Raw genomic sequence first — 27061 nt, forward strand, 5'->3', positions numbered from 1 at the left:
CTGTAACAAACCTCCTCCTCATGTAATCTCCTTACTACTGGGGTGACACACTGTAACAAACCTCCTCCTCATGTAATCTCCTTACTACTGGGGTGACACACTGTAACAAACCTCCTCCTCATGTAATCTCCTTACTACTGGGGTGACACACTGTAACAAACCCCTCCTCATGTAATCACCTTACTACTGGGGTGACACACTGTAACAATCCTCCTCCTCATGTAATTTCCTTACTACTGGGGTGACACACTGTAACAAACCTCCTCCTTATGTAATCTCCTTACTACTGGGGTGACACACTGTAACAAACCTCCTCCTTATGTAATCTCCTTACTACTGGGATGACACACTGTAACAAACCTCCTCCTCATGTAATCTCCTTACTACTGGGGTGACACACTGTAACAAACCTCCTCCTCATGTAATCTCCTTACTACTGGGGTGACACACTGTAACAAACCTCCTCCTCATGTAATCTCCTTACTACTGGGGTGACACACTGTAACAAACCTCCTTCTCATGTAATCTCCTTACTACTGGGGTGACACACTGTAACAAACCTCCTCCTCATGTAATCACCTTACTACTGGGGTGACACACTGTAATAAACCTCCTTCTCATGTAATCACCTTACTACTGGGGTGACACACTGTAACGAACCTCCTCCTCATGTAATCTCCATACTACTGGGGTGACATACTGTAACAAACCTTCTCTTCATGTAATCTCCTACTGGGGTGACACACTGTAACAAACCTCCTCCTCATGTAATCTCCTTCTACTGGGGTGACACACTGTAACAAACCTCCTCCTCATGTAATCTCCTTACTACTGGGGTGACACACTGTAACAAACCTCCTCCTCATGTAATCTCCTTACTACTGGGGTGACACACTGTAACAAACCTCCTCCTCATGTAATCTCCTTACTACTGGGGTGACACACTGTAACAAACCCCTCCTCATGTAATCACCTTACTACTGGGGTGACACACTGTAACAATCCTCCTCCTCATGTAATTTCCTTACTACTGGGGTGACACACTGTAACAAACCTCCTCCTTATGTAATCTCCTTACTACTGGGGTGACACACTGTAACAAACCTCCTCCTTATGTAATCTCCTTACTACTGGGATGACACACTGTAACAAACCTCCTCCTCATGTAATCTCCTTACTACTGGGGTGACACACTGTAACAAACCTCCTCCTCATGTAATCTCCTTACTACTGGGGTGACACACTGTAACAAACCCCTCCTCATGTAATCACCTTACTACTGGGGTGACACACTGTAACAAACCTCCTCCTCATGTAATCTCCTTACTACTGGGGTGACACACTGTAACAAACCTCCTTCTCATGTAATCTCCTTACTACTGGGGTGACACACTGTAATAAACCTCCTCCTCATGTAATCACCTTACTACTGGGGTGACACACTGTAACAAACCTCCTCCTCATGTAATCACCTTACTACTGGGGTGACACACTGTAACAAACCTCCTCCTCATGTAATCACCTTACTACTGGGGTGACACACTGTAACAAACCTCCTCCTCATGTAATCACCTTACTACTGGGGTGACACACTGTAACAAACCTCCTCCTCATGTAAACACCTTACTACTGGGGTGACACACTGTAACGAACCTCCTCCTCATGTAATCTCCATACTACTGGGGTGACACACTGTAACAAACCTTCTCTTCATGTAATCTCCTTCTACTGGGGTGACACACTGTAACAAACCTCCTCCTCATGTAATCTCCTTCTACTGGGGTGACACACTGTAACAAACCTCCTCCTCATGTAATCTCCTTACTACTGGGGTGACACACTGTAACAAACCTCCTCCTCATGTAATCTCCTTACTACTGGGGTGACACACTGTAACAAACCTCCTCCTCATGTAATCTCCTTACTACTGGGGTGACACACTGTAACAAACCTCCTCCTCATGTAATCTCCTTACTACTGGGATGACACACTGTAACAAACCTCCTCCTCATGTAATCTCCTTACTACTGGGGTGATACACTGTAACAAACCTCCTTCTCATGTAATCACCTTACTACTGGGGTGACACACTGTAACAAACCTCCACCTCATGTAATCTCCTTACTACTGGGGTGACACACTGTAACAAACCTCCTCATGTAATCTCCTTACTACTGGGGTGACACACTGTAACAAACCTCCTCATGTAATTTCCTTACTGCTGGGGTGACACACTGTAACAAACCTCCTCCTCATGTAATCTCCTTACTACTGGGGTGACACACTGTAACAAACCTCCTCCTCATGTAATCTCCTTACTACTGGGGTGACACACTGTAACAAACCTCCTCCTCATGTAATCTCCTTACTACTGGGGTGACACACTGTAACAAACCTCCTCATGTAATTTCCTTACTACTGGGGTGACACACTGTAACAAACCTCCTCCTCATGTAGATTCCTTACTACTGGGGTGACACACTGTAACAAACCTCCTCCTCATGTAATCTCCTTACTAATGGGGTGACACACTGTAACAAACCTCCTCCTCATGTAATCTCCTTACTACTGGGGTGACACACTGTAACAAACCTCCTCCCCATGTAATCTCCTCACTACTGGGGTGACACACTGTAACAAACCTCCTCCTCATGTAATCTCCTTACTACTGGGGTGACACACTGTAACAAACCTCCTCCTCATGTAATCTCCTTACTACTGGGGTGACACACTGTAACAAACCTCCTCCTCATGTAGATTCCTTACTACTGGGGTGACACACTGTAACAATCTACTAGATGGGAAGATGTAGGACCTGTGATGATGTCACAATCATGTGACCAATAGATGTGGGGGCGGAGCTCCCCAGAATAGCGATGGTGCTGAAGGACCAGTGAGGACGGTCATGTGACATGAGTGGGCGGAGCTCTGGGTAGACTATTTTATTGTGACGTCACATGGTAGGTGTGATCTGTCACTTGGTCGCCTAGTAACGGTTCCTTGTACTCCGCCTATTATAGTACGTATCGCAGATGACGTACTTAGTCAGAACTGATCAGTAACTACTCCCCAGATGATTGTGACAGGATGGGGGTAGTAGTACCTGCTGGACGACTGAACAGTTACCCAAAAAGAGCGGATATATCAGACTGGAGAAGACACCCGCCGGGTATGTGAAGCAGTAGATGATAAGAGTCACTAAAAACCACGAACACATCACAAATAACAATGAGGAGCAGAAGGGTGTAATGAAGAAAACTGTGACCCTGTAGGAAAGTGACATCCGCAAAGAGGGGGGCGGAGCTAAAACAGCAGGGTGAGGGAGGGGCGAACACATGACTCCTCCTCTTCTAATCTCCTCCTGTACATATGACTCCTCCTCATCTAATCTCCTCCTGTACATATGACTCCTCCTCTTCTAATCTCCTCCTGTACATGTGACTCCTCCTCCTCCTCTAATCTCCTCCTGTACATATGACTCCTCCTCCTCTAATCTCCTCCTGTACATATGACTCCTCCTCCTCTAATCTCCTCTTGTACATATGACTCCTCCTCATCTAATCTCCTCTTGTACATATGACTCCTCCTCATCTAATCTCCTCCTGTACATATGACTCCTCCTCATCTAATCTCCTCCTGTACATATGACTCCTCCTCATCTAATCTCCTCCTGTACATATGACTCCTCCTCATCTAATCTCCTCCTGTATACATGACTCCTCCTCATCTAATCTCCTCCTGTACATGTGACTCCTCCTCATCTAATCTCCTCCTGTACATATGACTCCTCCTCATCTAATCTCCTCCTGTACATATGACTCCTCCTCATCTAATCTCCTCCTGTATACATGACTCCTCCTCATCTAATCTCCTCCTGTACATGTGACTCCTCCTCATCTAATCTCCTCCTGTACATATGACTCCTCCTCATCTAATCTCCTCCTGTACATATGACTCCTCCTCATCTAATCTCCTCCTGTACATATAACTCCTCCTCCTCCTCTAATCTCCTCCTGTACATATGACTCCTCCTCTAATCTCCTCCTGTACATATGACTCCTCCTCCTCTAAACTCCTCCTGTACATATGACTCCTCCTCTAATCTCCTCCTGTACATATGACTCCTCCTCTAATCTCCTCCTGTACATACGACTCCTCCTTATCTCATCTCCTCCTGTACATATGACTCCTCCTCATCTAATCTCCTGTACATATGACCCCTTCTCCTCATCTAATCTCCTCCTGTATATATGACTCCTCCTCCTCATCTAATCTCCTCCTGTACATATGACTCCTCCTCATCTAATCTCCTCCTGTACATATGACTCCTCCTCATCTAATCTCCTCCTGTACATATGACTCCTCCTCATCTAATCTCCTCCTGTACATATGACTCCTCCTCATCTAATCTCCTCCTGTACATGTGACTCCTCCTCATCTAATCTTCTCCTGTACATATGACTCCTCCTCATCTAATCTCCTCCTGTACATATGACTCCTCCTCATCTAATCTCCTCCTGTACATATGACTCCTCCTGTACATATAACTCCTCCTCATCTCCTCATCTAATCTCCTCCTGTACATATAACTCCTCCTCCTCCTCTAATCTCCTCCTGTACATATGACTCCTCCTCTAATCTCCTCCTGTACATATGACTCCTCCTCCTCTAAACTCCTCCTGTACATATGACTCCTCCTCATCTAATCTCCTCCTGTACATATGACTCCTCCTCTAATCTCCTCCTGTACATACGACTCCTCCTTATCTCATCTCCTCCTGTACATATGACTCCTCCTCATCTAATCTCCTGTACATATGACTCCTTCTCCTCATCTAATCTCCTCCTGTATATATGACTCCTCCTCCTCATCTAATCTCCTCCTGTACATATGACTCCTCCTCATCTAATCTCCTCCTGTACATATGACTCCTCCTCATCTAATCTCCTCCTGTACATATGACTCCTCCTCATCTAATCTCCTCCTGTACATGTGACTCCTCCTCATCTAATCTTCTCCTGTACATATGACTCCTCCTCATCTAATCTCCTCCTGTACATATGACTCCTCCTGTACATATAACTCCTCCTCATCTCCTCATCTAATCTCCTCCTGTACATATGACTCCTCCTCATCTAATCTCCTCCTGTACATATGACTCTTCCTCCTCTAATCTCCTCCTGTACATATGACTCCTCCTCATCTAATCTCCTCCTGTACATATGACTACTCCTCATCTAATCTCCTCCTGTACACATGACTCCTCATCTAATCTCCTCCTGTGCACATGACTCCTCATCTAATCTCCTCCTGTACATATGACTCCTCATCTAATCTCCTCCTGTACATATGACTCCTCCTCATCTAATCCCCTGCTGTATTTATGACTCCTCCTCATCTCCTCTTCTAATCTCCTTCTGTACATATGACTCCTCCTCATCTAATCTCCTCCTGTACATATGACTCCTCCTCTAAACTCCTCCTGTACATACGACTCCTCCTCATCTAATCTCCTCCTGTACATATGACTCCTCCTCCTCTAAACTCCTCCTGTACATATGACTCCTCCTCATCTAATCTCCTCCTGTACATATGACTCCTCCTCATCTAATCTCCTCCTGTGCATATGACTCCTCCTCATCTAATCTCCTCCTGTACATATGACTCCTCCTCCTCTAATCTCCTCCTGTATATGACTCCTCCTCATCTAATCTCCTCCTGTACATATGTCTCCTCCTCATCTAATCTCCTCCTGTACATATGACTCCTCCTCATCTCATCTCCTCCTGTACATATGACTCCTCATCTCATCTCCTCCTGTACATATGACTCCTCCTCATCTCATCTCCTCCTGTACATATGACTCCTCCTCATCTAATCTCCTCCTGTACATATGACTCCTCCTCCTCTAATCTCCTCATGTACATATGACTCCTCCTCCTCTAAACTCCTCCTGTACATATGACTCCTCCTCATCTAATCTCCTCCTGTACATATGACTCCTCCTCTAAACTCCTCCTGTACATACGACTCCTCCTCATCTAATCTCCTCCTGTACATATGACTCCTCCTCCTCTAAACTCCTCCTGTACATACGACTCCTCCTCATCTAATCTCCTCCTGTACATACGACTCCTCCTCATCTAATCTCCTGTACATATGACTCCTCCTCATCTAATCTCCTCCTGTATATATGACTCCTCCTCCTCATCTAATCTCCTGTACATATGACTCCTCCTCATCTAATCTCCTCCTGTACATATGACTCCTCCTCATCTAATCCCCTGCTGTACATATGACTCCTCCTCATCTCCTCTTCTAATCTCCTTCTGTACATATGACTCCTCCTCATCTAATCTCCTCCTGTACATATGACTCCTCCTCATCTAATCTCCTCCTGTACATATGACTCCTCCTCATCTAATCTCCTCCTGTACATATGACTCCTCCTCATCTAATCTCCTCCTGTACATATGACTCCTCCTCCTCTCCTCTAATCTGGGAGTTATATGTACAGGAGGAGATGAGGAGGAGTCGTATGTACAACAGGAGATTAGATGAGGAGTCATATGTACAGGAGGAGATGAGATGAGGAGGAGGAGTCATATGTACAGGAGGAGATTAGAGGAGGAGGAGTCATATGTACAGGAGGAGATTAGATGAGGAGGAGTCATATATACAGGAGGAGATTAGATGAGAAGGAGTCATATGTACAGGAGTAGATTAGATGAGGAGGAGGAGTCGTATGTACAGGAGGAGATTAGATGAGGAGTCATATGTACAGGAGGAGATTAGATGAGGAGGAGTCACATGTACAGGAGGAGATTAGATGAGGAGGAGTCATATGTACAAGAGGAGATTAGATGAGGAGGAGTCATATGTACAGGAGGAGATTAGACGATGAGGAATCATATGTACAGGAGGAGAATAGATGAGGAGGAGTCATATGTACAGGAGGAGATTAGATGAGGAGGAGTCATATGTACAGGAGGAGATTAGATGAGGAGGAATCATATGTACAGGAGGAGATTAGATGAGGAGGAATCATATGTACAGGAGGAGATTAGATGAGGAGGAGTCATATGTACAGGAGGAGATTAGATGAGGAGGAGTCATATGTACAGGCGGAGATTAGATGAGGAGGAGTCATATGTACAGGCGGAGATTAGATGAGGAGGAGTCATGTGTACAGGAGGAGATTAGACGAGGAGGAGTCATATGTACAGGAGGAGATTAGACGAGGAGGAGTCATGTGTACAGGAGGAGATTAGACGAGGAGGAGTCATATGTACAGGAGGAGATTAGATTAGGAGGAGTCATATGTACAGGAGATTAGATGAGGAGGAGTCATATGTACAGGAGGAGATTAGATGAGGAGGAGTCATATGTACAGGAGGAGATTAGATGAGGAGTCATATGTACAGGAGGAGATTAGATGAGAAGGAGTCATATGTACAGGAGGAGATTAGATGAGGAGGAGTCACATGTACAGGAGGAGATTAGATGAGGAGGAGTCATATGTACAGGAGGAGATTAGATGAGGAGGAGTCATATGTACAGGAGGAGATTAGATGAGGAGGAGTCATATGTACAGGAGGAGATTAGATGAGGAGGAGTCATATGTACAGGAGGAGATTAGATGAGGAGGAGTCATATGTACAGGAGGAGATTAGATGAGGAGGAGTCATATGTACAGGAGGAGATTAGATGAGGAGGAGTCATATGTACAGGAGGAGATTAGATGAGGAGGAGTCATATGTACAGGAGGAGATTAGATGAGGAGGAGTCATGTGTACAGGAGGAGATTAGATGAGGAGGAGTCATGTGTACAGGAGGAGATTAGATGAGGAGGAGTCATATGTACAGGAGGAGATGAGATGAGGAGGAGTTATATGTACAGGAGGAGATTAGATGAGGAGGAGTTATATGTACAGGAGGAGATTAGATGAGGAGGAGTCATATGTACAGGAGGAGATTAGATGAGGAGGAGTCATATGTACAGGAGGAGATTAGATGAGGAGGAGTCATGTGTACAGGAGGAGATTAGAAGAGGAGGAGTCATATGTACAGGAGGAGATTAGATGAGGAGGAGTCATATGTACAGGAGGAGATTAGATGAGGAGGAGTCATATGTACAGGAGGAGATTAGATGAGGAGGAGTCATATGTACAGGAGGAGATTAGATGAGGAGGAGTCATGTGTACAGGAGGAGATTAGAGGAGGAGGAGTCATATGTACAGGAGGAGATTAGAGGAGGAGGAGTCATATGTACAGGAGGAGATTAGAAGAGGAGGAGTCATATGTACAGGAGGAGATTAGATGAGGAGGAGGTGTCATGTGTACAGGAGATGATTAGGTGAGGAGGAGTCATATGTACAGGAGGAGATTAGAGGAGGAGGAGTCATATGTACAGGAGGAGATTAGAAGAGGAGGAGTCATATGTACAGGAGGAGATTAGAAGAGGAGGAGTCATGTGTACAGGAGATTAGATGAGGAGGAGTCATATATACAGGAGATTAGATGAGGAGGAGTCACATGTACAGGAGGAGATTAGATGAGGAGGAGTCATATATACAGGAGATTAGATGAGGAGGAGTCACATGTACAGGAGGAGATTAGAGGAGAAGGAGTCATATGTACAGGAGGAGATTAGATGAGGAGGAGTCATATGTACAGGAGGAGATTAGATGAGGAGGAGTCATGTGTACAGGAGGAGATTAGATGAGGAGGAGTCATGTGTACAGGAGGAGATTAGATGAGGAGGAGTCATATGTACAGGAGGAGATGAGATGAGGAGGAGTCATATGTACAGGAGGAGATTAGATGAGGAGGAGTCATATGTACAGGAGGAGATGAGATGAGGAGGAGTCATATGTACAGGAGATTAGATGAGGAGGAGTCATATGTACAGGATGAGATTAGATGAGGAGGAGTCATATGTACAGGAGGAGATTAGATGAGGAGGAGTCATATGTACAGGATGAGATTAGATGAGGAGGAGTCATATGTACAGGAGGAGATTAGATGAGGAGGAGTCATATGTACAGGAGGAGATTAGATGAGGAGGAGTCATATGTACAGGAGATTAGATGAGGAGGAGTCATATGTACAGGAGGAGATCAGATGAGGAGGAGTCATATGTACAGGAGGAGATTAGATGAGGAGGAGTTATATGTACAGGAGGAGATTAGAGGAGGAGGAGTCATATGTACAGGAGGAGATTAGAGGAGGAGCAGTCATATGTACAGGAGGAGATTAGATGAGGAGGAGTCGTGTACAGGAGGAGATTAGATGAGGAGGAGTCATATGTACAGGAGGAGATTAGATGAGGAGGAGTTATATGTACAGGAGGAGATTAGATGAGGAGGAGTCATATGTACAGGAGGAGATGAGATGAGGAGGAGTCATATGTACAGGAGGAGATTAGATGAGGAGGAGTCATATGTACAAGAGGAGATTAGATGAGGAGGAGTCATGTGTACAGGAGGAGATTAGATGAGGAGGAGTCATATGTACAGGAGGAGATTAGATGAGGAGGAGGAGTCATATGTACAGGAGGAGATTAGATGAAAAGGAGGAGTCATATGTACAGGAGGAGATTAGATGAGGAGCAGTCATATGTACAGGGGATTAGATGAGGAGGAGTCATATGTACAGGAGGAGATTAGATGAGGAGGAGTCATATGTACAGGAGGAGATTAGATGAGGAGGAGTCATATGTACAGGAGGAGATTAGATGAGGAGGAGTCATATGTACAGGAGGAGATTAGATGAGGAGGAGGAGTCATATGTACAGGAGGAGTTTAGATGAGGAGGAGTCATATGTACAGGAGGAGATTAGATGAGGAGGAGTCATGTGTACAGGAGGAGATTAGATGAGGAGGAGGTGTCATGTGTACAGGAGGAGATTAGGTGAGGAGGAGTCATATGTACAGGAGGAGATTAGATGAGGAGGAGTCATATGTACAGGAGGAGATTAGAGGAGGAGGAGTCATATGTACAGGAGGAGATTAGATGAGGAGGAGGTGTCATATTTACAGGAGGAGATTAGATGAGGAGGAGTCATATGTACAGGAGGAGATGAGATGAGGAGGAGTCATATGTACAGGAGGAGATTAGATGAGGAGGAGTCATATGTACAAGAGGAGATTAGATGAGGAGGAGTCATGTGTACAGGAGGAGATTAGATGAGGAGGAGTCATATGTACAGGAGGAGATTAGATGAGGAGGAGTCATATGTACAGGAGGAGATTAGATGAGGAGGAATCATATGTACAGGAGGAGATTAGATGAGGAGGAGTCATATGTACAGGAGGAGATTAGATGAGGAGGAGTCATGTGTACAGGAGGAGATTAGATGAGGAGGAGGTGTCATGTGTACAGGAGGAGATTAGGTGAGGAGGAGTCATATGTACAGGAGGAGATTAGAGGAGGAGGAGTCATATGTACAGGAGGAGATTAGATGAGGAGGAGGAGTCATATGTACAGGAGGAGATTAGATGAGGAGGAGTCATACGTACAGGAGGAGATTAGATGAGGAGGAGTCATATGTACAGGAGGAGATTAGAGGAGGAGGAGTCATATGTACAGGAGGAGATTAGATGAGGAGGAGTCATATACAGGAGGAGATTAGAGGAGGAGGAGTCATATGTACAGGAGGAGATTAGATGAGGAGGAGTCATATGTACAGGAGGAGATTAGATGAGGAGGAGTCATATGTACAGGAGGAGATTAGAGGAGGAGGAGTCATATGTACAGGAGGAGATTAGATGAGGAGGAGTCATGTGTACAGGAGGAGATTAGATGAGGAGGAGTCATATGTACAGGAGGAGATTAGAGGAGGAGGAGTCATATGTACAGGAGGAGATTAGAAGAGGAGGAGTCATGTGTACAGGAGGAGATTAGATGAGGAGGAGTAATATATACAGGAGATTAGATGAGGAGGAGTCATATATACAGGAGATTAGATGAGGAGGAGTCACATGTACAGGAGGAGATTAGATGAGGAGGAGTCATATGTACAGGAGGAGATTAGATGAGGAGGAGTCATATGTACAGGAGGAGATTAGATGAGGAGGAGTAATATGTACAGGAGGAGATTAGAGGAGAAGGAGTCATATGTACAGGAGGAGATTAGATGAGGAGGAGTCATATGTACAGGAGGAGATTAGATGAGGAGGAGTAATATGTACAGGAGGAGATTAGATGAGGAGGAGTCATATGTACAGGAGGAGATTAGATGAGGAGGAGTCATATGTACAGGAGATCAGATGAGGAGGAGTCATGTGTACAGGAGGAGATTAGATGAGGAGGAGTCATATGTACAGGAGGAGATTAGATGAGGAGGAGTCATGTGTACAGGAGATTAGATGAGGAGGAGTCATATGTACAGGAGGAGATTAGATGAGGAGGAGTCATGTGTACAGGAGGAGATTAGATGAGGAGGAGTCATGTGTACAGGAAGAGATTAGATGAGGAGGAGTCATATGTACAGGAGGAGATTAGATGAGGAGGAGTAATATGTACAGGAGGAGATTAGATGAGGAGGAGTCATATGTACAGGAGGAGATTAGATGAGGAGGAGTCATGTGTACAGGAGGAGATTAGATGAGGAGGAGTCATATGTACAGGAGGAGATTAGATGAGGAGGAGTCATGTGTACAGGAAGAGATTAGATGAGGAGGAGTCATATGTACAGGAGGAGATTAGATGAGGAGGAGTCATGTGTACAGGAGGAGATTAGAGGAGGAGGAGTCATGTGTACAGGAGGAGATTAGATGAGGAGGAGTAATATGTACAGGAGGAGATTAGATGAGGAGGAGTCATATGTACAGGAGGAGATTAGATGAGGAGGAGTCATATGTACAGGAGATCAGATGAGGAGGAGTCATGTGTACAGGAGGAGATTAGATGAGGAGGAGTCATATGTACAGGAGGAGATTAGATGAGGAGGAGTCATGTGTACAGGAGATTAGATGAGGAGGAGTCATATGTACAGGAGGAGATTAGATGAGGAGGAGTCATGTGTACAGGAGGAGATTAGATGAGGAGGAGTCATGTGTACAGGAAGAGATTAGATGAGGAGGAGTAATATGTACAGGAGGAGATTAGATGAGGAGGAGTCATATGTACAGGAGGAGATTAGATGAGGAGGAGTCATGTGTACAGGAGGAGATTAGATGAGGAGGAGTCATATGTACAGGAGGAGATTAGATGAGGAGGAGTCATATGTACAGGAGGAGATTAGATGAGGAGGAGTCATGTGTACAGGAAGAGATTAGATGAGGAGGAGTCATATGTACAGGAGGAGATTAGATGAGGAGGAGTCATGTGTACAGGAGGAGATTAGAGGAGGAGGAGTCATGTGTACAGGAAGAGATTAGATGAGGAGGAGTCATGTGTACAGGAGGAGATTAGATGAGGAGGAGTCATATGTACAGGAGGAGATGAGATGAGGAGGAGTCATATGTACAGGAGGAGATTAGATGAGGAGGAGTCATATGTACAGGAGGAGATTAGATGAGGAGGAGTCATATGTACAGGAGGAGATTAGATGAGGAGGAGTCATGTGTACAGGAGGAGATTAGAGGAGGAGGAGTCATGTGTACCTCCTCTCTCCAAAAATACACGTGACTGTGCTTTAGAGGGGTATGCTGCATTCACAACCCTAAAATACAGATCAGCCCACTGCTTTGCTCAGTTTGCTCAGGTTATTGTAATGTGATAGCTTTTATGGGCTGGTTGACTACTGGCTGGGATTTGTAGTGCACCAACTGTATTGCAGGTGACAGGAGCTCACTGAGCAATGCTTCTCTTTGCTTGTAATGTGATAGCTTTTATGTGCTGGATGACTACTGGCTGGGATATGTAGTGCACGATCACAGTTGTGCAGGTAGGGAAAGGAGGTCCCTGAGATCACCCCGCAGATTAATGCTGTTCTCAGCTTGTTGTGGAATTGTATAGATGACTTTCTGACTTCCGTAGTCCTTGCTCTCTCTTTTTTCAAAATGGTGTTGTAATGGATGAGCTAAAATGGCCACTCACTAGCTCACCCCCCCCCTCTCATCGTGTTTGAAACAATGGCCCTCATTTACTAACAGCATTGCGACTCTTTTTGTCGGGTTGTGCGCCTAAATTCTATGTACCGTATATACTCGAGTATAAGCCGAGTTTTTCAGCACGATTTTTCATGCTGAAAACACCTCCTCTCGGCTTATACTCGAGTGAACTCTCCGCCTCAGTGGTCTTCAACCTGCGGACCTCCAGATGTTTCAAAACTACAACTCCCAGCAAGCTTGGGTAGCCATAGGCTGTCCGGGTATGCTGGGAGTTGTAGTTTTGAAACATCTGGAGGTCCGCAGGTTGAAGACCACTGCGGCCTTCGACATCATCCAGCCCCCCCTCACCCCCTTTTTTTTGTACTCTCCTCCGCTCGGCAGGATGTTAGGGTGCACTAGTCCGGGCCATCTGTGCTGCAGGGACTGTCCGGTGGGGAGGGATAGTCGTTCCGGGCTGTCCATCTTCATCGGGGGGCCTCTTCTCCATGCTTCAGGCCTGGCCCCGAAATAGTCACGTTGCCTTGACGATGACGCACAGGGACGTTCATGAGTAACGTCCCTGTGCGTCGTCGTCAAGGCAACATCTCTATTCCGGGCCCGAAGCGCGGAGAAGAGGCCCCTCGGTGAAGATGGACAGCCCGGAACGACTATCCCTCCCCACCGGACAGTCCCTGCAGCACAGATGGCCCGGACTAGTGCACCCTAGCATCCTGCCGAGCGGAGGTGAGTACAAAACAAAAGGGGGTGAGGGGGGGCTGGATGATGTCGAAGGCCGCAGTGGTCTTCAACCTGCGGACCTCCAGATGTTTCAAAACTACAACTCCCAGCAAGCCTGGACAGCCGATGGCTGCCCGAGCTTGCTGGGAGTTGTAGATTTGAAACATCTGGAGGTCCGCAGGTTGAAGACCACTGTTAAATCAGACATTGACAAGCGGTGATGATGAAGGGGGGGGGGGGGCTGATGACATGTGGTGCTGATGAAGGGAGGGGGTGGGCTGATGACATGTGGTGATGATGAAGGGGGGTGGGCTGATGACATGTGGTGATGATGAAGGGAGGGGGTGGGCTGATGACATGTGGTGATGATGAAGGGGGGGGGGGGGCTGATGACATGTGGTGATGATGAAGGGGGGTGGGCTGATGACATGTGGTGATGATGAAGGAGGGTGGGCTGATGACATGTGGTGATGATGAAGGGAGGGGGTGGGCTGATGACATGTGGTGATGATGAAGGGGGGTGGGCTGATGACATGTGGTGATGATGAAGGGGGGTGGGCTGATGACATGTGGTGATGATGAAGGGGGGTGGGCTGATGACATGTGGTGATGATGAAGGGGGGGGGGCTGATGACATGTGGTGATGATGAAGGGAGGGGGTGGGCTGATGACATGTGGTGATGATGAAGGGGGGTGGGCTGATGACATGTGGTGATGATGAAGGGAGGGGGTGGGCTGATGACATGTGGTGATGATGAAGGGGGGTGTGGGATGATAAGGGGATGATGAAGGTGGGTGTGGAATGATGATGGGGGGTGTGGGATGATGACAAGGGGATGATGAAGGTGGGTGTGGAATGATGATGGGGGGGTGTGGGATGATGACAGGCGGTGATGATGAATGGGGGGTGTGGGATGATGACAGGCAGTGATGATGAAAGAGGGATGAAGACAGGGTGGTGATGATGATTATGATGAGGATGTTAATGACGGGGGTCTGGATGATGACAGGGGGGGGATGATGTATTTCCCACCCTAGGCTTATACTCGAGTCAATAACTTTTCTTGGGTTTTTGGGGTGAAATTAGGGGCCTCGGCTTATATTCGGGTCGGCTTATACTCGAGTATATACGGTAAATTCTAAATGTGCAACGGAAAAACCTGACAGAATCAGAAACAGGCGTGTTCCCTACATTTCATCCAAATCTCTCGTCTTTTCTGAAAATCCCTCTAAAAATCAGGTGAATTTTCTGGGAAGAAAACCCTACACTTTAAAGCATGTATAACATTTTTGAAAGCGGAGTAAATTAGTAAATAAAAAGAAAAGATGCCCAGCGCTGGGTATGCACTTAAAACTGACTTTTTTGCTTGACAGGAGTCACAGAACAGGTAAGGAACCTCTGACACGTTTCGCACTCACAGGTGCTTAATCGTAGACTCGTTGAGTCTACGATTAAGCACCTGTTAGTGTGAAACGTGTCAGATGTTCCTTACCTGTTCTGTGACTCCTGTCAAGCAATAAAGTCAGTTTTAAGTGCATACCCAGCGCTGGGCATCTTTCCTTCTTGGGATTACTTCTGTGAAGCCGGGGCGGGACCGGCGGGTCTGATTGTGCAGGTGTGCACCGCAGGTCGTTGGTATAGAGCAGACAGCTTCACTTCCCCTAAATTAGTAAATACCATGGGAAAAAAAGGTCAGAACAGCAAAAAAACACAACAAAACCTACACTCCACTCTTGCTAAACCAGGACCAATGTGTATAAGATGGCGCCTCCAGAGAGAACTACACCCAAGATGATAAGACCCACGTGCTGGATGAGAAACACCTGCAGATGGAAGAAACCAATCACAAGGACCGTTATTCATGACTTATAGCTTTGCACACAGCACATTGTTACAGACTATAAAACCCCTTGTAACTGTTATAAATACAGAAAGTATAATTTGCTGAACTTTGTGTCAGAGTGATTTTCTTCTCGTGCATGCACTGATCCTGATACCTTATTAGGAAGGGGGCAGATACCTATCTGATACCGGGTCCGGTTCTCATCCATTTCAGCGGCTGCAAGCAGTACATGGGGCGTCAGCGTCTAAAACCCATTCCTGTGCTGTGTCCTATTGGTCTGGGAGCGGAATGACACATAAATGCCAACAAATCATTGCATAACCAAAAGATAAGGGATAAGATGCCTGATCACGGGAGTCCCACCGCTGGGGACCCCCGTGATCTTGCACGCGGCACCCCGTTTATAATCAGTCCCCGGAGCGTGTTCGCTCTGGGTCTGATTACCGGCGACCACAGGGCCGACGGCGTGTGACGTCAAACCTCCGCCCCGTGTGACATCACGCTCCGCCCCTCAATGCAGGCCTATGAGAGGGGGCGTGACAGCTATCACGCCCCCTCCCATAGGCTTGCATTGAGGGGCGGAGGCGTGACGTCACACGCCATCGGCCCTGTGGTCGCCGGTAATCAGTCCCGGAGCAAACACGCTCCGGGGACTGATAATAAATGGGGTGCCGCGTGCAAGATCACGGGGGTCCCCAGCGGCGGGACTCCCGCGATCAGGCATCTAATATAAGATGTCTAAGCACCGGAGTACCCCTTTAAAGGGGTACTTCAGTGCTCCAGCAGTCTGAACATTTTGTTCAGAACGCTCGGAGCCGGAGGCCGTGATTGTGACGTCACGCCCACGCCCCCTTGTGACCTCACGACCATGACCCCTCCATTCATATCTATGGGAGGGGGCTTGTCTGTCGACGCGCCCCCTCCCATAGATAGGAATGGAGGGGGCGTGGTCTTGATGTCACGATCACTGGTCTTTGTCTAGAACGCCGAGTGCTGCGGGAGATCGGGGGGGGGGGGGGGGGGGGGTTGGTAAAGGGGCTGCATGTGATGGTGGGGGCCCAGCAACGGGACTCCCACGATCAGACATCTTATCCCCTATCCTTCGGATAAAATGTCTAGCAGTGGAGTGCCCCTTTAAAAGTGCCCATATTTCACCCCCTAATTGGTCTCCCTACCCCCTCTATAATTTGGCGGTGCCCCCTACGCTCCATGACAAGAGATTGGCTAGTTTTTATTCATACCCCCAAAAAAATTGTAAAGTGCTGCGAAATTTGTCGGTGCCATATAAAATATTATTATACATATAACATTACACATAAGTGTTATAATAAAAGTTTTATTCCAGCATTATGATGGGTAGAGAAACACGTTATTTTTATTTATTACATTTATTTTTAGATAATATTTTTATTTTTTTATTAAATTTTTTTTCCTTTTTAACAAATGCGGAATAGATAAGGTGAAAAAAAGGAACGTTCGATAGTAATAAAGTGAACAAAAAGGCTCGAATACAAAATAGAATAACAACGTGTTGGTAATGTTTAAAAAAGCCAAATATATATTTATGCTAATTCAGGTTAAAGGGGTATTCCAGGAAAAAACATATATATATATATATATATATATATTATATATATATATATATATATATATATATATATATATATATATATATATATATATCTCAACTGGCTCCAGAAAGTTAAACAGATTTGTAAATTACTTCTATTAAAAAATCTTAATCCTTTCAGTACTTATGAGCTTCTGAAGTTAAGGTTGTTCTTTTCTGGCTAAGTGCTCTCTCATGACACCTGTCACGGGAAACGCCCAGTTTAGAAGAGGTTTGCTTTGGGGATTTGCTTTTAAACTGGGCGGTTCCCGAGACACGTGTCTTCAGAGAGGACTTAGACAGAAAAGAACAACCTTAACTTCAGAAGCTCATAAGTACTGAAAGGATTAAGATTTTTTAATAGAAGTAATTTACAAAATCTGTTTAACTTTCTGGAGCCAGTTGATATATATATAAAAAAAGTTTTTTTCCTGGAATATCCCTTTAAGCTAAATAGAAAGACAAAAAAAATAATATATATATATGTTACATTAGTAAAAGGCGATAGAGAGGGCTAAAGCCTTTTTAATTACTAAATAATAATTATAGACAAGAATTGGCCCAGTCAATCCTATACGACTACATCAAATCTGTCTCCAGATTGCAATCGTTCCGGGTTTACGGGATCAGAAGCAGCTGCGAAATTTAAAGGGGTACTCCGGTGAAAACCTTTTTTCTTTTAAATCAACTGGCGGCAAAAAGTTAAACATATTTGTAAATTACTTCTATTAAAAAAATCTTAATCCTTCCAGTACTTATTAGCTGCTGAATGCTACAGAGGAAATTCCTTTCTTTTTGGAACACAGTGCTCTCTGCTGACATCACGACCACAGTGCTCTCTGCTGACATCTCTGTCCATTTTAGCAACCGTACATAGCAGATGTTTGCTAAGGTCAGCATGGTGGCTCAGTGGTTAGCACTGCTGCCTTGCAGTGCTGGGGCCTTGGGTTCAAATCCCACTAAGGACAACAATAAATAAAGCTTTATTATTATAATAACATCAGCAGAGAGAACTGTGCTCGTGATGTCATCAGAGAGCATTCCAAAAAGAAAAGAATTTCCTCTGTAGTATTCAGCAGCTAATAAGTACAGGAAGGATTAAGATTTTTTTATAGAAGTAATTTCCAAATATGTTTAACTTTCTGCCACCAGTTGATTTAAAAAAAAAAAAAAGGTTTTCACCGGAGTACCCCTTTAACATATCCTGCCGCCAGGACAATGATTAGAGGTACCGTATGCTTTCAAGGGGTACTCCGGTGGAAAACATTTTTTTAAAAATCAACTGGTGCCAGAAAGTTATACAGATTTGTAAATTACTTCTATATAAAAATCTTAATCCCTCCAGTACTTATCAGCTGCTGTATGCTCCACAGGAAGTTGTGTAGTTCTTTTCTGTCTCACCACAGTGCTCTCTGCTGACACCTCTGTCCATGTCAGGAACTGTCCAGAGCAGCAACAAATCCACATAGCAAACCTCTCCTGCTCTGGACAGTTCCTGACATGGACAGAGGTGTCAGCAGAGAGCACTGTGGTCAGACAGAAAAGAACTACACAACTTCCTCTGCAGTATACAGCAGCTGAAGGTTTATGATCTTTAAATAGAAGAAATTTACAAGTCTGTTTAACCCCTTAAGGACCAGACCAATTTTATTTTTGCATTTCCGTTTTTTTTCCTCCTCGCCTTCGAAAAATCATAACTCTCTTATATTTCCATCCACAGACCCATATGAGGGCTTGTTTTTTGCGTCACCAATTGTTCTTTGTAATGACATCACTTATTTTACCATAAAACGTACGGCGCAACCAAACAAATATTATTTATGTGGGAAAATTGAAAAGAAAACCGCAATTTAGCAAATTTCGGAAGGTTTTGTTTTCACGCTGTACACTTTCCGGTAAAAATGACGTTTTCTTTATTCTGTGGGTTAATGCGATTAAAATGATCCCCATGATTATATTCGTTTCTATAATTGTACCGCTTAAAAAAAATCTCAAACTATTTTAACAAAATTAGTATGTTTGAAATCGCCGTATTTTGACCATCTATAACTTTCCCATTTTTCCGTATATGGGGCGGTATGAGGGCTCATTTTTTTGCGCCATGATCTGTAGTTTTTATCAGTAACACTTTTACTTAGGATTTTCTTTTTATACATTTTGGGAATAAAATGTGACAAAAAAGCAGCAATTTTTATTTATTTTTTACGTTTACGCCGGTCACCGTACGGGATAATTAACAATATATTTTAATATTTTAGACTTTTACGCACGCAGCGATACCAAATACCGGTATGTGTATTAATTATTTGTTTTACGCTTTTTGGGGAGGAAAAAAAAAATGGGAAAAACTGACGTTTTACTTTTTTTATTGGGGGAGGGGATTTTTCAAATGATTTAACTTTTTTATTTAAAAAAAATATATATATATATATATAATTTTTTTTTTTTTTTTTTTACACTTTTTATGTTCCCATAGGAGACTATCTATAGCAGTGTTTTCCAACCAAGGTGCCTCCAGCTGTTGCAAAACTACAACTCCCAGCATGCCCGGACAGCCAAAGGCTGTCCAGGCATGCTGGGAGTTGTAGTTTTGCAACAGCTGGAGGCACCCTGGTTGGAAAACACTGATCTATAGCAATCATTTGATTACTAATACTGTTCAGTGCTATGTATAGGGCATAGCACTGATCAGTATTATCGGTGATCTTCTGCTCTATCTCAGATCAGAGCAGAAGACCCCGGGAGACGGACAGAGCCAGGTGAGGGGACCTCCGGCCGCCATGCTGGATGATCAGATCCCCGCGGCAGCGCTGCGGCCGATCCGATAATCCATTCAAAGTATCGCACTGCCGCAGATGCCGTAATCTTTATCGATCCATTTGAGGGGTTAATGGCGAACATCCGCCCGATCGCGGATGTCCGCCATTACCGGCGGGTCCCTGACTGCTGATAGGTGCTCGCAGTCATGGCGGTGCGTAAATGTACATCATGGTGAGTTAAGTACCACGGCACCATGACGTCCATTTACGTCCATTGTCGTTAAAGGGGTACTCCGCCCCTGGCATCTTATCCCCTATCCGAAGGATAGGGGATAAGATGTTAGATCGCCGCGGTCCCGCTGCTAGGGACCCCGGGGATCGTTACTGCAGCACCCCGCCATCATTACTGCGCAGGGCGAGTTCGCTCTGCACGTAATGACGGGCAATACAGGGGCCGGAGCATCGTTATGTCATGGCTCCGCCCCTCGTGACGTCACGGCCCGCACCCGTCAATACAAGTCTATGGGAGGGGGCGTGGCAGTAGCCACGCCCCCTGCCATAGACTTGCATTAAGGGGACGGGCTGTGATGTCATGAGGGGCGGAGCCATGATGTCACACTGCTCCGGCCCCTGTATCGCCCGTCATTACGCACAGAGCGAACTCGCCCTGCGCAGTAATGATGGCGGGGTGCCGCAGCGGCGATCCCTGGGGTCCCCAGCAGCGGGACCGCGGCGATCTAACATCTTATCCCCTATCCTTTGGATAGGGGATAAGATGCCAGGGGCGGAGTACCCCTTTAAGGGGTTAAACTTTCTGGCACCAATTGATTAAAAAAAAAAAAAAATTGCCACCGGAGTACCCCTTTAAAGATCAGCAGAAATATTCAACGCTAATGCTCAATGTATGTGGCACTCACCGTAGGAGTGAAAAAGTTGACTTCATTCAGGCGCTCACAGGAAAGACAACAATGTTTTCCAACCCATTTCAGGGTCCGTTCCCCTTACGAAAAATATATATTTTTTTATATATGTATATACTACATTATATATGTATATACTAAATCCTACATGGCTGACAAATGAGGTTAAAAGAGCAATAAACAACAAAAAAATAGCCTTCAAAAAATACAAATCTGATGGGTCAGCTATAACATTTAAACAGTACAAAGAGCTTAATAAAATCTGCAAAAATGTAATAAAAACAGCAAAAATTCAAAATGAGAGACAGGTGGCCGAAGAAAGCAAAACTAATCCTAAATATTTTTTTAGATATATAAATACAAAAAAAACAAGGACAGAGCATGTAGGACCCCTTAATAATGATAATGGGGAGGTTGTCACGGGCGATCAAGAGAAGGCGGAGCTACTGAATGGGTTCTTTAGTTCTGTATATACTATGGAAGAAGGAGCTGACATTGGTCAGGTCAGTGCTGGTAACACATCATGTACAGGTCAGTGCTGGTAACACATCATGTAATGTACTGAACTGGCTTAATGTAGAGATGGTACAAGGTAAGTTAAGTAAAGTAAATGTAAGCAAATCTCCAGGGCCGGATGGACTACACCCAAGAGTTCTTAGAGAGGTAAGTTCAGTAATATCTGTACCCTTGTTCATGATATTTAGAGATTCTCTGGTGTCTGGTATTGTGCCAAGGGACTGGCGCAAGGCTAATGTGGTACCAATCTTCAAGAAGGGCTCTAGGTCTTCGCCAGGCAATTATAGACCGGTAAGTCTAACGTGCATTGTGGGTAAATTGTTTGAAGGACTTATAAGGGATTACATACAGGAATACATAGGGGATAATAGTATTATAAGTGATAGCCAGCATGGGTTTACTAAGGATAGAAGTTGTCAAACCAATCTAATTTGCTTTTATGAAGAGGTGAGTAGAAGCCTTGACAGAGGAATGGCTGTGTATATAGAGGGGGGCTGTGTATATAGAGGGGGGCTGTGTATATAGAGGGGGCTGTGTATATAGAGGGGGGCTGTGGATATATAGAGGGGGGCTGTGTATATAGAGGGGGCTGTGTATATAGAGGAGGCTGTGTATATAGAGGGGGGCTGTGTATATAGAGGGGGGCTGTGTATATAGAGGGGGGCTGTGTATATAGAGGGGGGGCTGTGTATATAGAGGGGGGCTGTGTATATAGAGGGGGGCTGTGTATATAGAGGGGGGGCTGTGTATATAGAGGGGGGGCTGTGTATATAGAGGGGGGCTGTGTATATAGAGGGGAGCTGTGGATATAGAGGGGGGGCTGTGTATATAGAGGGTGGCTGTGTATATAGAGGGGGGCTGTGGATATAGAGGGGGGGCTGTGTATATAGAGGGGGGCTGTGTATATAGAGGGGGGCTGTGTATATAGAGGGGGGCTGTGTATATAGAGGGGGGGCTGTGTATATAGAGGGGGGGCTGTGTATATAGAGGGGGGCTGTGGATATAGAGGGGGGGCTGTGGATATAGTGTTTCTGGATTTTGCCAAAGCGTTTGATACTGTCCCTCACAGACATCTGACAGGTAAGTTAAGGTCCTTGGGTTTGGAAACTTTAGTTTGTAACTGGATTGAACACTGGCTCATGGATCGTACCCAGAGAGTGGTGGTCAATGATTCGTACTCTGATTGGTCCCCGGTTATTAGTGGTGACCCCAAGGTTCAGTACTGGGCCCGCTGCTGTTTAATTTATTTATCAATGATATAGAGGATGGTATTAACAGCTCTGTTTCTATCTTTGCAGATGACACCAAGCTTTGTAGCACGGTACAGTCTATAGAGGATGTGCATAAGTTACAAGATGACTTGGATAGACTAAGTGTCTGGGCATCCACTTGGCAAATGAGGTTCAATGTGGATAAATGTAAAGTTATGCATCTGGGTACTAATAACCTGCATGCATCGTATGTCTTAGGGGGGCTGTGTATATAGAGGGGGGCTGTGTATATAGAGGGGGGCTGTGTATATAGAGGGGGGCTGTGTATATAGAGGGGGGATTAAACTGGCAGAGTCACTGGTAGAGAAGGATCTGGGTGACTTGTAGATCACAGACTACAGAATAGCACAATGTCAGGCTGCTGCTTCCAAAGCCGGCAGGATATTGTCATGTATAAAAAGAGGCATGGACTCGAGGGGCAGGGACATAATACTCCCCCTTTATAAAGCATTGGTACAGTCTATAGTGTATAATACTCCCCCTTTATAAAGCATTGGTACGGCCTCACCTGGAATATGCTGTTCAGTTTTGGTCGCCTGTTCATAAAAGGGACACTGCGGAGTTGGAAAGGGTGCAGAGACGCGCGACTAAACTAATATGGGGCATGGAACATCTTAGCTATGAGGAGCGATTAAAGGAGTTACAATTGTTTAGTCTTGAGAAGAGACGTTTAAGGGGGGATATGATAAACGTATATAAGTATATAAATGGCCCATACAAAAAATATGGAGAAAAACTGTTCCAGGTTAAACCCCCCCAAAGGACGAGGGGGCACTCCCTCCGTCTGGAGAAGAAAAGGTTTAGTCTAAAGGGGCGGCACGCCTTCTTTACCGTGAGGACTGTGAATTTATGGAACGGTCTACCTCAGGAACTGGTCACAGCAGGAACAATTAACAGCTTTAAAGCAGGGTTAGATACATTCCTGGAACAAAATAACATTAATGCTTATGCAGAATTATAAAACTACATCCCTTTCCCTTATCCCCTTACATCCTTCCCTTCAATCCCCTGGTTGGACTTGATGGACGTATGTCTTTTTTCAACCATACTAACTATGTAACTATGTAACTATGTAACTATGTATACATAGATACACATTACTACTATAGGAAGAATAGCAAAAAGCAGACGGCTGCATTTAGTCACGAAACAGCCGTTGCCCTGTTTGCTGTTTTTTCTATGACTGAACGCAATAAGGGAAACCATTTTACTCCTATGGTGAGTGCCACATCGTACTTGTTCTCTCTCTAAGGACATCAGGCATAGTAATGGGGGCAGCGTTTCTTCTATGTGAATCCTCTGATAAGTTTAAAATTCGGATTTCAATGATTTTTCCCTTCGTGACTTCTCTCATATATCTGATGTGATTTAAACATAAAACATTTCCCACATTCTGAGCATCAATATGGCTTCTCTCCTGTGTGTATTCTTTGATGTGTAACAAGATTAGATTTTTTACTAAAGCATATCCCACATTGTGAACATGAATATGGCTTCTCTTCTGTGTTATTTCGATTATGTGTAACGAGATCTGGTTTGTCTAGAAAACATTTCCCAAACTCTGAACATGCATTTGGCTTCACTTCTGTGTGAATTCGCTTATGTTTAAGAAGACTAGCTTTATGTAAAAAGCGTTTCCCACATTCTGAACATGAATATGGCTGCTGTCCTGTGTGAACTCTCTCATGTGCAACAAGACCTGATTTGCGTGTGAAACATTTCCCACAATATGAACATGAATATGGCTTCTCTCCTGTGTGAGTTCTCACATGTATAACAAGATCTGATTTACTTATAAAACATTTGCCACATTCTGAACATGAATATGGCCTCTCTCCTGTGTGAACTCGCTCATGTTTAACAAGGCTTGATTTATCTGAAAAACATTTCCCACATTCTGAACATGAATATGGCTTCTCTCCAGTATGGATTATCTGATGTCTAACAAGATACTGTTTACTTGTAAAGCATTTCCCACATTCTGAACATGAAAACTGCTTCTCCCCTGTGTGAATTTGTTCATGTTTAACAAGGCTTGATTTATCTATAAAACATTTCCCACATTCTGAACATGAATACGGCTTTTCTCCTGTATGGATTATCTGATGTCTAACAAGATATGGTTTACTTGAAAAGCATTTGCCACATTCTGAACATGAATATGGCTTCTCTCCAGTGTGACTTCTCTCATGTATAACAAGCTCTGAATTATTTGTAAAGCATTTCCCACATTCTGAACATGAATATGGCTGCTCTCCTGTGTGACTTCTCTCATGTATAACAAGCTGTGATTTAAATGTAAAGCATTTCCCACATTCAGAACATGAATATGGCTTCTCTCCTGTGTGAATTCTCTTATGTATTAGAAGACGTGATTTATATATAAAACATTTCCCACATTCTGAACATGAATATTTCTTCTCTCCTCTGTAAATTCTTCTGTGTGCAAGATTTGATCCTTTTGTAAACTCTTTCCCACATTCATCACATTGAACCCTTTTTCTCCCTTCCTGCTCTGTCCTTGTGGTAACAATGTGTGGTTGGTCAGGAGAAGGTTCCTCATGATCAGGTGGATTATTATAGGATAGATCTGGATGGACATTAGGGGTAAGGAGGTCTTCTCCTGAGGAGCGCTCCATCATATCTTCATCTTCTCCTTTATCATTCAGGGATAACATGAAGTTTCCCTCAGAATTCTTACTGGGATTTTCTGCTGGGATAAAATTTTACTTTATTTTAGTTTCAAACTAAATTTCATTAGGTGGAAAACAAATTCTATTATTAATGCAGTTTATGATAGTCCACCTAACTACAGAAGGTGATATGAAAGAGAGATGTATAGGTCTTCTGATACAACAGAGATCTGGATCCATCTGACCAGGCCATGTTTCTCTATAGAGATCTGGATCCATCTGACAGGACATGTTTCTCTATAGAGATCTGGATCCATCTGACCAGGACATGTTTCTCTATAGATCTGGATCCATCTGACCAGGACATGTTTCTCTATAGAGATCTGGATCCATCTGACCAGGACATGTTTCTCTATAGAGATCGGGATCCATCTGACCAGGACATGTTTCTCTATAGAGATCGGGATCCATCTGACCAGGACATGTTTCTCTATAGAGATCGGGATCCATCTGACCAGGACATGTTTCTCTATAGAGATCTGGATCCATCTGACCAGGCCAGGTTTCTCTATAGAGATCTGGATCCATCTGACCAGACCATGTTTCTCTATAGAGATCTGGATCCATCTGACCAGGACATGTTTCTCTATAGATCTGGATCCATCTGACCAGGACATGTTTCTCTATAGAGATCTGGATCCATCTGACCAGGACATGTTTCTCTATAGAGATCGGGATCCATCTGACCAGGACATGTTTCTCTATAGAGATCTGGATCCATCTGACCAGGCCAGGTTTCTCTATAGAGATCTGGATCCATCTGACCAGGTCATGTTTCTCTATAGAGATCTGGATCCATCTGACCAGGCCATGTTTCTCTATAGAGATCGGGATCCATCTGACCAGGCCATGTTTCTCTATAGAGATCTGGATCCATCTGATCAGGCCATGTTTCTCTATAGAGATCGGGATCCATCTGACCAGGACATGTTTCTCTATAGAGATCTGGATCCATGTGACCAGGCCATGTTTCTCTATAGAGATCTGGATCCATCTGACCAGGACATGTTTCTCTATAGAGATCTGGATCCATCTGACCAGGTCATGTTTCTCTATAGAGATCGGGATCCATCTGACCAGGACATGTTTCTCTATAGAGATCTGGATCCATCTGACCAGGCCAGGTTTCTCTATAGAGATCTGGATCCATCTGACCAGGACATGTTTCTCTATAGAGATCTGGATCCATCTGACCAGGCCAGGTTTCTCTATAGAGATCTGGATCCATCTGACCAGGCCATGTTTCTCTATAGAGATCTGGATCCATCTGACCAGGTCATGTTTCTCTATAGAGATCTGGATCCATCTGACCAGGTCATGTTTCTCTATAGAGATCTGGATCCATCTGACCAGGACATGTTTCCCTATAGATACCTGGATCCATCTGACCAGGCCAGGTTTCTCTATATAGATCTGGATCCATCTGACCAGACCATGTTTCTCTATAGAGATCTGGATCCATCTGACCAGGACATGTTTCTCTATAGAGATCTGGATCCATCTGACCAGGCCATGTTTCTCTATAGAGATCTGGATCCATCTGACCAGGCCATGTTTCTCTATAGAGATCGGGATCCATCTGACCAGGACATGTTTCTCTATAGAGATCTGGATCCATCTGACCAGACCATGTTTCTCTATAGAGATCTGGATCCATCTGACCAGGCCAGGTT

At 44.6% G+C, this 27061-nt stretch overlaps 1 protein-coding gene across 1 annotated transcript in view; it reads right to left on the reverse strand.

Annotated features, from left to right (window-relative positions):
* LOC130303350 (oocyte zinc finger protein XlCOF7.1-like) overlaps positions 1 to 27061 on the reverse strand; it is a 197817-nt gene that overhangs the window by 23176 nt on the left and 147580 nt on the right. The window contains 2 exon segments of the mRNA XM_056551778.1: positions 3104 to 3198; positions 24041 to 25408. Of these exon segments, the coding sequence (XP_056407753.1) occupies positions 3104 to 3198; positions 24041 to 25408 (1463 nt within the window).

This window comes from Hyla sarda, chromosome 1 (genome assembly GCF_029499605.1).
Source record: "Hyla sarda isolate aHylSar1 chromosome 1, aHylSar1.hap1, whole genome shotgun sequence".
Lineage (NCBI taxonomy): Eukaryota > Metazoa > Chordata > Amphibia > Anura > Hylidae > Hyla > Hyla sarda.